The sequence below is a fragment of the Frankliniella occidentalis genome, unplaced genomic scaffold, assembly GCF_000697945.3.
Source record: "Frankliniella occidentalis isolate FOCC.00 unplaced genomic scaffold, Focc_3.1 Scaffold212, whole genome shotgun sequence".
Lineage (NCBI taxonomy): Eukaryota > Metazoa > Arthropoda > Insecta > Thysanoptera > Thripidae > Frankliniella > Frankliniella occidentalis.
Window position 1 is genome coordinate 567,874 of NW_026267338.1, and position 13,742 is coordinate 581,615.

Here is a 13,742-nt window from a genome sequence, read left to right on the forward strand (position 1 = left end):
ACGTTACGTCTTACGTTACGTCTTACGTTACGTCTTACGTTACGTCTTACGTTACGTCTTACGTTACGTCTTACGTTACGCCTTGCTCTCTGAGTAGTCGCCGCGCGCGCGGCCCAGCGCTCATGCCAAAAATTGTGTTCAATTATAAAAGTAATAATAGGCTAATTCAAAAAAATATCACGCAAAGAGACACATCAAGAACAAGAACAATGCAGCGAGCAGGCAGGAAATGCCTACATGGCGTCCAAAAGCAAATTGTACAAGTGAGAGGGCGCTATGACGCGGCGCAAACTTCTATATTAAAAAAATATTGCTCGAAACTATAAAATAGAAAATTTTCTTTACTAAGGGTCCGTTTATGGTTAACAAGAATTGTTAACGTTTTTTTTTTAAGTTGGATGTTCTCCTGAGATTATTTTAACCGAATAGTTTTTCTTCTATTTTTTTCCCCCGCGTCCTCCTCTGGTTTTGCGACTTGTGGTGAGCCATTACACTGCTCGTTCAAGCCGTTTCAAGCTCAAGCCACACGTTATTTCTGTGTGTTTCGTCTTTACGTATCTTGCCGCGTGGGCGTTTATTGTGCAACCGGTCTCGGGTGTGAACCGCGAGTATATCGTCTAGACGATGTGCACGATTACTGTTCGCATCGACCTCGCCCCGGCGACACATCGCCCCGCTCGCGGCCTTATTAAGTCGCGTAGATTGGGGGGACGGCGCACCCCCCTCCTCCCCCCTCCTAATTCGTTTGATTATGCGGGTATCTTTCTCAAAACGGGGTCAAAATTGTATCCATTCCGTCGCGGCCCGGCATAGAACCAGGGCGGGCCGGGGAGTGACGCTAATGCCTGCCCGTAGGACAAAGTTCAGGGCGTGGTGGAGAGGGGGGGGGGATATGGTAACGACACCAGTGCGCTATTTCCGGTGGTCACGTGGGCGGAAGGAATCCTCTCGAGGGGATATGGTCCCTGTAGTTAAATTTTGTCACAGCCGTTATAGCTCATCGATTCTTCAAATCTGGAGATAGCAGAAATAAAATAATATCTCCCGACTTTCTTCAAAGGACTTCGATTTGCCGCAGCTCCAGTATGAGTGCTTACTAAATGAGGGTGACATGTGAATCTTGTTGGAAAAAATAGTACTTTTTCATTTGGACAACTTCGAAAATTTTGTGGTTATGGTGGTTCACAGAAGTGTCAAAAGTAGCTTAGCATATGCCGGATAAACGCACTATTTCACTCTCTGGGAGTCGGGTGTCGTCGGGTCAACAGGCTCCTCACAAATGTGTTTCTCATGTGCTTCCAGGCTCCCCAGCCTCCAGAACCATGGCTGGACGTACGCGACGCAGGCCAGGAGGGCAGCTACTGCACGCAGCCCATGGTCAAGGTCAAAGTCCAGCCGGTAAGAAAAAGAAGAAAGGAGAAAAAAAGTAGTGCAAAAAAGAGTAGCCTGTACTTTAATCCACGTCTAAATGAAAACGCAAACGTGCGCTTTGCAGAGATCGTGGTCCTTCAAGGACGTTTCGGCCTTCATGGCCACCATGCCGACGCTCCTGCGTCGCGTCGGCAAGATGTTCCGCCAGAGTGAGGACTGCCTGTACCTGAACGTGTACTCGCCAGAGGTAAGCGAACCTTCGTACGCCTAGCGCCCGGCCTGCCGCCGGTGCCGGTGCCCGTCGCCGGCCCGTGGTCGAGCCACTCTCGACCTGACCTGCCGAGTCAAACGACCGGTTTTCACATCCCACTTTGCGTCTCCCCCGCGTCATGCGCCCGCTGCACGCGCAGCTCATTGTCGGCGCGTTGCACCTCGCGGGGATCGTCGGGTCGGGGACCGCCACCACCTCTAGCGACACTAAATAGCCTCGGTTTCATTTCCGGAACGCAGGGGTTTGCCTGCGTTATTACGGAGCGTAAGGGCATGGAAACGATTCAGACGATCCGCTTGCCTTCACGAGCGCCTGATAGGTATGCAATCCGTCGTGGCACAACGCACGCGTGTAGTGCTGGCCGGCCTACCCTGACCCCCACAGGCGCTCAACGCCGTCACGCGCTGACTGAGGATGTTGGTAGCGCACGTTACGGCCAGTTAAAAAAAAATAGAGCTGGTATCATTTCAGAAATAAAGCATTCAGCCACAACAAGGAAGTTGTTTACTTGCAATCCGAAATGTATTCCACATGCATACAGATATTAGGTTGTCAAACGACCTGGAACGCGAAACACGAAATCGACCAATGTCGATCGAGCAATATTTTTTTTACGAGGGGCATGATTACGGCTTATCATGCGGTCATTTCACAAGTCTTAAAAGAGCGCCTAGGTTAATTGGGCAGTACGAGGCAGTACACGTAACCGCGAAAGGAAGGCGCGCGGCCGCGGCCGCGGGCTCCTGGACCTGCAGATCCTGCGGAGCCCCTGCGGCCAGAGGTCGGACGTTGGACTTCATGTTTACCAGCGACACCGGGCGGGTACCGCAGGTGCGCATAGCGCACTGCTGCTACCGCTCCGCCGCACCCCGCAACAGTAGTGGGTGGGAGTCCTTGGGGGAAAAAAAGGGGGAGGGGGTGATAGCGAGAGGGGCTGCGGACCCTCGGTGTGTGATCTAGCCCGATCACGCCACCTTGATAACGCAGGAAAGGTCCTGTTGCGTCGCCGCACCTGTGTGTCCCGTGGTGTCACCCCACCGGCATCACGCCACCACTCATGGAGCAAAGGGGAAGTGCCGGCGCGAGTCGTACCTTTGGACCTGGCGTGCGGGCTTTATGACGAGTGGCCTCGTATCGCACGCTCTGCTTCCTCTCCGCGACCACCTCTCGTAATGATTATTTTCGGACCGGCGGTATCGCAGACACAATAAGCTCGAGTGCGAGCGACACAAAGGTGAAGTGAAGTGAAGTGGAGTGAGTGGTGGTCCTCGAGGACTCTCGTGTCAACACGACGCTCGCCACTACTAAACTGGACTCTGTGTGATCCCCACCTTAATCCCCCCGTCCCCCTCTCCTCTGTGCCCCGCAGCTGCCGCGCGGCGAGTCCGCCCCCCTGAGGCCGGTGCTCTTCTGGATCCACGGCGGCGGCTTCCTCGTCGGCGATGGCGACAGCGACATCTTCGGCCCGGACTACTTCGTGGACCAGGGCATCGTGGTCGTGTCCATCAACTACCGGCTTGGGCCGTTCGGTAGGTGCCTCGCCTCCTGCCCGCGCTCCCTCGCTCTCTCTCCCTTTTGTGCGCACACTAACTGGCCCCGCTGCTCCCAGGCTTCCTGTCGGTGGGAACGGAGGAGGCGCCGGGCAACGCCGGCATGAAGGACCAGGTCATGGCGCTGCGCTGGGTGCGCGACAACATCGCCGTGTTCGGCGGCGACCCCGGCCGCGTGTGCGTGTACGGCGAGAGCGCCGGCGCCGTGGCGGCGCACCTGCACACGCTGTCGCCGCTGTCCAGGGGCCTCTTCCACGCCGCCATCATCGGCTCGGGCTCGGCGCTGCACGAGTGGGCCATGAGCAACAAGGGCCTCGGCACGGCCCGCGAGCTGGCCAAGACCCTGGGCATCGAGGCCTCGGAGCCCGACGAGGTCGTGGCCGCCCTGCGGAAGGAGAGCGCCGACCGGCTTATTTCGGGCGTCATCAAGATGAACATTGACGCCCGGTTCATCGGGCACGAGCTGGTCTTCTTGCCCGTCGTCGAGCCACCGGGCAAGGACGCCTTCCTCACCGAGGAGCCCGAGGACATCCTCCGGGAGGGCCGCCAGGCCGACGTTCCCATCATCATCGGCGTCAACAACAGGGAGGGCGGCCTCTGGCTAGTGGGTGAGTCTGCTGACAGCGCGCCGCGCCGTGCGAGCAGGCAGCCCAGCCGCCACCCTGGCCGGACTGGCTGCCAGCCCGCGCCAGCGCCAGGAGGCCCTAGGCCACCCGTGCCACTCTGGGCTGGGAATAAAACGGATTGACTTCAAAAGTGTATTCTGTCTACCTACAGGGAACCCCACCACAGGAAGGCAGAACCCAACATCCGCGTCAGAGATTGCCACGCTGAGAAGTCGGCTGGCGAACGAAATGTTCCTGACGGACGAGATGCACTCGTCCCTGACCCCGGAGAAGCGCGCCGAGTGCCACAAGGAGATCATGGAGTTCTACTTCGGCGAAAAGACACTGACTAAGGAGACAATGCCGCAGTTCCTTGACGTAGGTCCACCTGTTGTGTCATTAAAGCTTAATTTATAATGATCGTTGCTTGTGATCGACAAGAAGTAATTGAAGCCTCTGATCTCTGTTTACTTTTTAGCTCTTCGGAGATTTGTGCTTCATCAATTCCCTGTATGTTTGCACGCGACTACATGCGGCCAATGAGAAAACACCTGTATATGTGTATTACCTTTCATACGAAGGAAAGCTTGGTTTCTTCAAACGTCTCTTAAAGCTTAAGATTCCAGGTCATTATCCAACAATTATGGAAAGAAACTCACTAGAGACATGTGCTAAAGTTTTATGTATTAATGATTTCATAACTTTCCTTGCATTCTTAAGGCATGTCACATGGCGACGAACTTGGCTATATTTTCCGAGTCACACTCCTACCAGAAATACCCCTTGGACCTGAGAACCCTGATCTCATCTTCCGGAACAGAATGATCAAAATGTTCACCAACTTCGTCAAAACTGGGTAAGTTCTATTTTATACTCAAATCCTAATTTAGACTTAAATCTCCCTATGTCGCGCAGCCGAAGCTCTGTGCAGTTGTACTCAGTGCAACTATACCACCCTACTTCTTCTCTGCAGCAACCCCACGCCGAGCGAGTCAGACGTCGGCGTGACGTGGTCGCCGTCCTGGCAGCCGGACACCGCCAGAATGGACTACCTGGACATTGGCGAGTCGCTCCGCATGCGACACGACCCGCCCTCGGAGCGCATGCACTTCTGGGACGGGCTGTACCGCAGGTACTTGGGCCGCACAATCCTCTCCTAGCGACAGCTCGGCTCGTCCGGCTCGGGCGGGTCGGCGACGCTGGTGGCCGGGGAAGTCCCCCCGGACGCCGACGAGCCGGAGGGTGCGAGACGCCCCAGCCTGCTGCAGAGACTCCCGGACGTGGCGTCGACGCTGGGCGCGGCGCTGAGCGACAGGCTGAAGCAGGGCCTGGACAAGGTCGACGCGCTGGTGACGGAGGGCGCCGCGCTGCTGCCCACGTCGGCGTCGTCGAGACTCCGATCCTGGGCGGACAAGGCTGCCTGCTCGGCCAGCCAGTTCAAGGCGTACGGCCGGGCATTCCTGGCGTCAGGCGCCGCGGCGCCGGCCGGCGATGGGGAGGGCTCCGGGCCGGTTACCGAGCCCGCCTAGTGCCTGGGGCTGGACCCCAAGGCCACCATTGTTGATGCTGACGAGAACACTGGACGGCGAGGGACTGACGTATCAAGAGAAAAGACTAAGTGAGTGTTTGCTCGCAAAGGCTGTGACCGCTGAAAAACTAGAGATTTTAAAGACAAGACTGATCATACTATAATGACCATTCTGGATCCCTTTTTTGCTCATAAATTTTGCTGTTCAGAAGAAGCATGAAATTTGTTAAGTGTGGCTGAGAAATATTTCCCGCGACACCACACTGTGTGCGTTCCCACATAAACTCAATGCACATTTTGACCAAATCACCTGAACCCGTTATATTTTTGTAAACATTTTTGTAGATTTGTACAAGTTTTGCGCTTTGTAAATATTGCCACAAAAACGGTTTGCCGTTATTATTCATTAAAATATATGTTGCGAAATGTTGCGTCTTTTATTTAGATTGTCCGATTGTCGGTTCAGTGAGACTGCGAGGTGCGAGGTGCGAGGTGCGAGCCGCTGGCTGTTTTGCTTCCGATCCGTCCCACAGCGCAAATGTGCGTCTCGCTCTCTCGCCCTCTTCTAGTCATGCCCTGCCCCTGTCCACCCCATCCCACCCCACCCGCGCATCACTTGCACCCACACATGCCAAGCCGGGGACACGCAGGTAAAGTTATATTTAACCGGTCGGGTAGGTTCAACAGGAAAGCCAATTCATAATGCCGCCCTGCCCCTCCACACTGCTTTCCCCGACCCCAGGTATGTAAACAAGTTATTTTGGTGTTGGGATTTGCAGAAGGTGAGAATAACCAGATTAAAGTTATTATTTTTGTGTGTTGACTTTTCGCGGAGGAGAAGGGGGGGGGGCATATTTTATATCAGACATATTTTGTAGTCAAGAAATATATATGTATTACACGCGTACAAAAGAGATTATGCTTAGAAATAGAATACAATGGTATATCAATAAGTGAATCACATAACAAGAGAAAGTCGCTGCAGGCAACAGTGTGAAGGCGAACTCTTGAGAATTAATATTACAATGATAGAGTGATATAAAATTTGAATGCCGTTGAGTATGATAAGACTTTAAAATGACAATGATTGATATAGTCATAAAGTTCTGAATAAAATGATTAATGATAAACATTGATGACAGATGGTAGATGGCAATTAATTGCTGAGCCAAATTTGGTAAAATGATGAAAAACGTGAAATTGCATGAAAACAAAGGGAACTGGATGAAAATGAATGAACATGGACTAAAATAAAAAGAAACGGTATGAAAGATGAATGCCACTACATTAAGATGAATAACACTTAATTAACATGAATCGACATGAATGAAAATGAATGAATCTGACTAAAACGTAATGAAAATGGATGAATACGAATAAAAGGGCGGCAATGTATGGAAAAGAATGAAAATGAATGAAAATGAAAATGAATGAAAATGAATAAAAATGAATGCAAATGAAGTAATAGAAGAATGCAGATGAATGATAAAGAATGCAGATGGATGAAATAGAACAACAATGAATGAAAAAGAATGCAGATGGATGAAAAAGAATGAAGATGAATGAAAAAGAATGCGAATGAATGAACTTAATAAATTACATGAAATGAATGAGAGTAAATATCGAATGAATGAAAATGACTGAATGTGGGGGAAATATAGAACTTCAAGAGCTACTAACTTGCTGATGATTGCGAGGTGAAGCCGATAATGAGGGCGCATAGAGCACAAATTAAATCGGCTGGGCTAGAAGACTGGGGGTTGTGCCTGATGTTAACGAACGAATGAGTTCACATGCAAATGCATTTACGGATGGAAATGACTAGATGATGCACACATTCATAAATTAATTAAACGAATGAACGTTATGTTCTTAAACTAGTGGAAACAGAGAGATCTATCTGACTCTCCTTCTCAGTCGCAATGCGCTCGGCACAGTTCTGTCCTACTACACTTGAGGGTGGTCATTGAGATCACAACACTCATGAAGCGTTTTTCGACCAACACCAACCGCAGTAGTCATTCCCCCTGAGTCGGGAAGGCGGGAAAAGGCTGTGGCGGCTACTAGCCGCCTCAGCCCACCGGCCCATGCCCCCGGCACGGAGGACTCTCAGCGGCCGCACAACGTCCTGTTGCTGTACTTGTTGATGAACTGGAACGTGTTGCGGTAGTCGGCCTCGTACACGTCGGGGATGGGCGCGCTGAGCGCGGGGTGGTGCACCATGCTCACGCTGCGCTCGCCCAGGTGGCGCTGCTCCCAGTCGATGAGCTGCCGAAAGAAGCCCGAGTTGGGCCGGACGCAGGGGCGCGCGGCGCGCACCAGGGCGAAGGCGTCGGCCAGCGGCGTGGCGCGGTGCTTGACCAGGTAGCCGAGCACGAGCGCGGCGGAGCGCGACACCCCGGCCACGCAGTGCACGAGCGTGCGCCCACCCTGCAGCCGCACCTGTACAGAGCAGACAAGTTACGAGTCAGACACATCGGAAAGGCCTCGGAAACTTAGCCCGGCCTGGCACTTAGCGGGGCTTAAGCACCCCACCGCGTCTAGCTACTGGCACAATCTAGGTAATTTGGCTGTCACACAGGGAGGGCTCGCGGGTAGGTCCGGCCGTTCTCTCCCCAACCCCACCCAGGTCAGGCCGACGACGGCTTGCCGGCGGCGCCTGTCTGCATCACGGCAGGCAGGCAGTATGACTGTCGTCCCGTTTGCAAAACGCCATGTTTCTGCCACGTTACAAACGTACCCACCCGGGGAAAGGGGTGGTGATTTCTTATGCACCCGTCTCCCACCCGTACCCCCCACTCCACATCCTCGCCGATAAAGATGCCCCCTTATGACAGCTGAGTCTGGGTTGGGACTGTACCAAACACGTGCCTGACTCGGCCGGACCATGTAAACATCCCCCTAATCCGACAAGAGGGAAAATAAAAAAGAAAAAACATTCCGACCCAAAATAGCCGCGCGCGCGCGGGACCATTAGACAAATAGCATCTCTTCCTCGACGCGGAGGTCAGGTGCAACTGCAGAGCTGCCAGCCTTGTGCCAAAGTGCGGCCTGCCCCGCGCTCGGGCTTCGAACTTGCTGCTGCTCTGACGTTACTCATACACACGTACCTCCTCGATGGCGTCGGCGACGGTGTCGAGGTGCTGGTGGAGGGCGGCGCTCGGGTGGTCGACGAGGGGCACCCGCAGGTAGGCCACGTTCTCCGGCACGGGCGTGTTGGGCAGCTCGGAGGCGCAGTTGATGACGCACGTGACGCCCAGGCTGGCCAGCAGGCCGGGGCGGAGCGCGGCCGCGCTGCCGAGCAGCAGGTGCGGGAGCACCTCGCACACCCCGGGCGCCACCGCCACGCCGACCAGCGGCGCGGCCACCACGGGCAGCGGCCTGCAAACGGACGAGCAGAACAGCTTCGTCAGCTCCCAGCCATCATGGGTCGCTCGACTTGTCAGAAAGTGGTCCAATGTTTTGAACGCGCACATCACCAAGTAGCATTCCCGCATGAGCGAGGGCACCTTTTCTGGAATATCCCCCCCCCCCTTCCTTTAAAAATTTCGGGAGAGACTGGTAAGATGGGGGGCGCTGAATGGAACACGAGTGGGTTAAGGAGGGTCGCGGGGCTCTAGCGGGGCGCGCACGGGCGTGCGTGCGTGTCCCGCCGTTTACCCTGGCGGGGCGCCAGCGGAATGCGGCCCAGCCCAGCAGCCCCAGCACAGCCCCCCGCGGGCCCGGGCCACACCGCACACCGAGCGCATTCCATAGCCTCGCGTCAAATAGACGCCATCAAATTGACACGATTTGCCAGTCATTGGACTCTGGGAAACGCGGTCACTGTGAGAGCCCTAAACCTTGGGTTCTCATTGCACCGTCATTATTCAGCTGTGCAGCCTGCGACCCCTGAACCACTGTCTTTAGGTTTAGCTGGAAAGGCGACGGCGATTAAGGTTTACATTCCCACTCACCTCTTACACTCGACGCCTTCCTGTCTCGAGATGTCCTTGCAGATGTCGCCGAGGGTGGCGCACAGGTCGCTCAGGCTGATGCCCTTCTGGGCGTGGAAGTCGTCCGCGGCCGTAGCGGCCGCGACCACCGCGCTGCCCGCGTTCACGATCTTCATGGTGGTGCTTGGCTGGGAGCGCTGGAGCGCTACGCACAGTCACTGCGTCAGCACCAGCTGCGTTCCCTTCGGATGGGCCGCAGGTCGCCGCCTCGGTTCTCCACCGACAGACACTCAAACGGGCCTCAGATGGCTCTACGATGAGGGCCGGCAGGTGGCCGGATCACGGTGCCTCGTCGTGGAGCTGATATGCTCTCCAGTGCTCGCAGCGCAACTCGCTCTTGCAGGACGGAGGGGGCTCGGTGCTCGCGCGTGAGGAGACTCGCAGCCTGCTGCTCTCCGCTGTGCTCGCCTCGCGTCCGACTCGCAGCCCGCTGTGTTTTGGACTGACGCTGCGAGGGGCGCGTGGCGCCGAGACCGCGCCGCGGCGCCCGTGGCCCCCCGAGGCGAGGGTGTGGTTGGGAGAGGGGGAGGGGTGGGGATGCTGGCGTCCCCCAGACCAGCCGCCCAACCTTGCATTCCTTGAGTTCTCTTTCCACGACGCATACCTGACCTCCCCCTGCCACCGCCTCCTCCTCCCTCTCTCTCTCTCCCTCTCTGTCGCTCTCTCCTTCCCGCCCCTCCCTCTCTCTCTCTCTCTCTCCCTCTCTCTGTCTCTCCGTCGCTCTCCCCTTTCTCTCTCTCTCTCCCCCCAACGAGTTACGTGAGCTCTGACAGACACAGGGCGCCACACGCCGTCCCTCCCCCGACACACCGATGGGGTGCCGACGATGAGCTCCCCGAGGACGCACAGTGAAGGCGACGTGAGGCAGGGGGTGCAAAGTGACCCCCGCCCGTAAAGTGTCTCTGAACCCCCTGCCCGCCCTCACCGGTCCGCGAGGTCACCCGCCGCCGGCGAGCAGGATTTATCATACCGACCAACCCAATCAAAACAGAGTGTGAATTCATTAGTTCGTCGTATTTTCTCGCGAATCAACTGCGTATATCAGAGTCGGCTGCAATTTGCGCTTGTTTCGTGGGACGGGGCGCGCGGTGCGCGGTGTCCGGTGCAAGACGGGTGGTGTCACGGCGCGCGCACGACAGCGGCGACGACAGGCGGCCGACGCGTACACATGACTTACAGCTCCCGCAGATATTAAATCTGCGAGCATTATTTACGTGCGGCTGCGGGGCAGTCGCGGTGTGGTTTGTTCTCGTTGTACAAGTAGTGTCTGATCCGGTCGTGACGATCAACTACTTCTGTTGCATCTGCGATTGTCAGCCATCGAACTTAGCTTATCCAACCGATCAGGGTTGATCATCTGTTTTCGTGTGCTGAGAAACAACGGTCCACGAACAACAAAACACTGATCAGTAATTGCGATAAAAACGCGACTATATTAAGCTCATATGCTCATATCTTCCGCGATGTATCGACTCTGTCACGTGACCAATCGGGTGCACACCTGGCGAGCGCGTCACTCCCGCAGCCGCCCCCGCGCGCCCCCGCCCCCTGGACCGCGCCCGTCACCTCGAGTTGTCCCAGCGCAGCGACCGCTCTGCGCACGCGGGGTCCGACTTGAGTTATTTACCGCTCAATTTAAATTCGTTTATGATTTAGTATCGTCTTTGATCAGGCCGCAAGGCGTGGCCCGGGCCGAACATGCGAGCCACTCACAGCCGCGTATGTCGCCCTTAACCGAAAGTAAAGAACAAGAAGAGAGTCGGCGAAAGTCATACAGTTGCAAGGACCAAGAGGCGCACCGTGGGAGAGAGCACATTTTTTCAAAACACAACTCAAAAAATTGAATAAATCTGAAACAAGTTATTATTGAAGCATGTAGTAATTAGTTAGGGAGAAGACATATTATTTAATTAGATGGAGGTACTCCGTGGACGCACGGGGTAGAAAGACACAGGAGAGGGGCTTTGAGGGAGGCTGGGTTGAGGGGAGGGGGCGGGAGTCGGCGCGCGTTTGACGGGGGGTGGGGGTGGCGCGGTTGGGGGCGCTATCAGATGGGCATCACGCCCCACCGGCCTGCTTAGAAATGCGGCGGTGTATCGAAGCTGACGTCCGATGTTCCGCGCGGTTAATCAAACGGTTCTCAGAGCAGCAGCCACCACGGTGTACCGACGGCACCCTGCCCGCTGCCTGGCCCGGCGGGCGGCCGAACCGTTTTGTTCGGAAGCTGCGATCGACGTGAACGAGGCGCGAAGTGTGTGTGTGTGATGAGTCACTCTCGTTGTCTCTGGCGCTCGCCGCAGCGCCCCTCCGCCGGGGAGGCGGGCGCGGGAGCACCACCTGTTTTGTAACGAGCGCGTCGTGGAACATTTTGGAACGGGCTCAGAAATTAGAACGATGAGTGAAGCCCCCGGGGCGGCGGCACATCACTTACTGTCGCGTTGTTCTCTCTATATTTCCCAACGCTTCCCCCGCGCCGCACTCACGTGGTGTGCTGGCGGAGGGGGGTGTGCTGTGCAAGTCCGCCGTATTTCGAGGTGGACTTGTTGCATCACTGTCGCCCGCCTCACTCAGCGTGCGCAGGTGAGGTGTATAAAAGACGCGGTGCTGACTGAGCGGATTTTCTCGAGCATATTTTTATTCCTTTCCGCCTGGCTGCCGCGCGGCTTGGCATAAATGTGGAATACTTACCTGTCTGTCTGTATGATCCCCGCGCGCGCCCCGGGGGGCCGACGACGTGCGGCGACGACTGACGTCCGTCCGCCAGCGTTATCGCGAGAGCAGAGCAGCAGCCACATACCGGCAGATCTCTTGGGCAGATGCTACTTGCAGATGAACGAATTGCTGGCAAATGGTGCATGAAAAGCACGAGCACCGCCGCCACTACCACCACCACCACCACCACCACCCCTTTCCTCCCTCCCCTGCACAAGCACCTGTGTGGTCTGTCGCGGGAGAGGGGGTGGTGCACTGAGCGGCGGCAGGGCCGAGCGTGCCGCGGGGGATGCCGTGCGAATCATACGCGGAAATTACACCTCCGCGCGCTACCTGGTTATTTCGGACGGTAGGAGCTGTGGCGGGGCGGGGCGGGGCGGGGTGGGGGTGGATCGCGATGGGGTGAGGTGAGGCGGGGCTGTTTACCGCCACAGGTACGCCACAGGCGCCGCCTGCTCCCCTGCCAGGCCATGGCGAATACAATAAAATAACGGACCACTCTCTCTCTAGCCCAGTTTTGGCTCGACTCCTTGGAATGCGGGGCTGCGGGCTGGTCACGCGGGGTGCGGCGGTGGGGGTGCCACGGGTCGAGGGCGGCGCGAGAGCACTACTGGCAGGCAAGGAACCACAAGCAAACTACAGCTAGTTAATGCTCCATGCACCTCTGCTCAAGTAGGCCGACAACGAGAGACAGCATTCCGACGGGAATTTCAACAATCATTCGTGCTTTTGTATTCGTCGTTATGTCATGTGGAATGTTATTTTTCAGCGAGGGACCTCTTCTCTAATTGAGGAAACTGGGGGGCGAAATGTTGCAAAACGTCCCCGCAAAGTCGTGACCGACATTCTATGATGACGATCTTGCCCCCCGCGGCGGCGGCAGGCGGTCGGTACGTGAACATCCGGCCAGCTGCCTCTCTCTACCGCCGCGCCGCCCCCGGCTGCGTCTTGTCTTTCTTTGTCCCTCTCATTGATCGCGCGGCCTGAGCGGGACGGAGAGAGAAGTGACGGGAGGGAGAGAGCAGGAGCGACGCCGCAGGTCCTGCCAAGCACCTCAGCGTACCGCGACGGCTGTGTGAGTAGAGCGCGGCAGCGCGGCGTGGGGCTGCGAGCCTGAGGTGCAAGCAAGCGTCCTGGGGGCACGATCCAACTAGACTGGGGGGCAGGACCACACAAGGGGTGGCTGTTGTGCGCCGCGGCGGGGTAAGACTAGAGGCCGGCGCCAAACGGGAACCTTCTCCAACCTCCTGGACTTGTTTTCTTTGTAGAAGGTCTGCAAGTCTGTCTCTACCGGAAGGCGCAAAATGTCCTCCTGCCCTCCTTGATCTCTTCACTATAAAGCGAAAGGCCAGGGCGCTTGGGTGTTCGTGGCATCTATTGCACCTTTATGGATAAAAAAGCTACGTCGAGGGACGTATCGTGAAAGCAGATGATACAAATTTAAGGATATGTCTTTGCACTAATTTTCTCTCATATTTTGCTGTTAATTGTTTATGGCTGTTTGTTACTTTTAGCAATTCCTTTCTTGCAATTCAACGGACTAGCCGCATGGCATAGAGGAAGAGATAGGGGGCAGCAGGCAGGCCGGCCGGCATCCGTGGCTCAGTATTGTTGGGTATTGTTGGTGGGAACGGGCGGCGGGCGGCGGGCGGCGGGCGGGCCGGCGACTTCTCGCGCCCCTTATACATCTGGGTGACGTCATGCGCTTTG

At 56.1% G+C, this 13,742-nt stretch overlaps 2 protein-coding genes across 8 annotated transcripts in view; one reads left to right on the forward strand and one right to left on the reverse strand.

The window, feature by feature from the left end:
• Positions 1-5,751, forward strand: part of LOC113211396 (cholinesterase 1-like) — a 16,763-nt gene extending 11,012 nt beyond the window's left edge. For all 7 annotated transcript variants that reach the window (XM_052272586.1, XM_052272587.1, XM_052272581.1 and 4 more), the window contains 8 exons: positions 1,303-1,398; positions 1,496-1,618; positions 3,012-3,171; positions 3,252-3,800; positions 3,970-4,175; positions 4,276-4,423; positions 4,518-4,653; positions 4,771-5,751. In XM_052272586.1, the coding sequence (XP_052128546.1) occupies positions 1,303-1,398; positions 1,496-1,618; positions 3,012-3,171; positions 3,252-3,800; positions 3,970-4,175; positions 4,276-4,423; positions 4,518-4,653; positions 4,771-4,957 (1,605 nt within the window). In that variant the 3' untranslated portion in view covers positions 4,958-5,751. The remainder of the gene's footprint in view (positions 1-1,302; positions 1,399-1,495; positions 1,619-3,011; positions 3,172-3,251; positions 3,801-3,969; positions 4,176-4,275; positions 4,424-4,517; positions 4,654-4,770) is intronic.
• Positions 5,752-6,195: 444 nt separating this feature from the next.
• LOC113211391 (dual specificity protein phosphatase 18-like) lies at positions 6,196-9,900 on the reverse strand. Its single transcript, XM_026429756.2, has 3 exons — positions 9,282-9,900; positions 8,436-8,706; positions 6,196-7,767 (listed from the first exon to the last, which is right to left on the reverse strand). The coding sequence occupies exons 1-3, from the start codon at positions 9,434-9,436 to the stop codon at positions 7,435-7,437; spliced, it is 759 nt and encodes a 252-aa protein (XP_026285541.1). The 5' UTR covers positions 9,437-9,900; the 3' UTR covers positions 6,196-7,434.
• Positions 9,901-13,742: the final 3,842 nt, after the last annotated feature.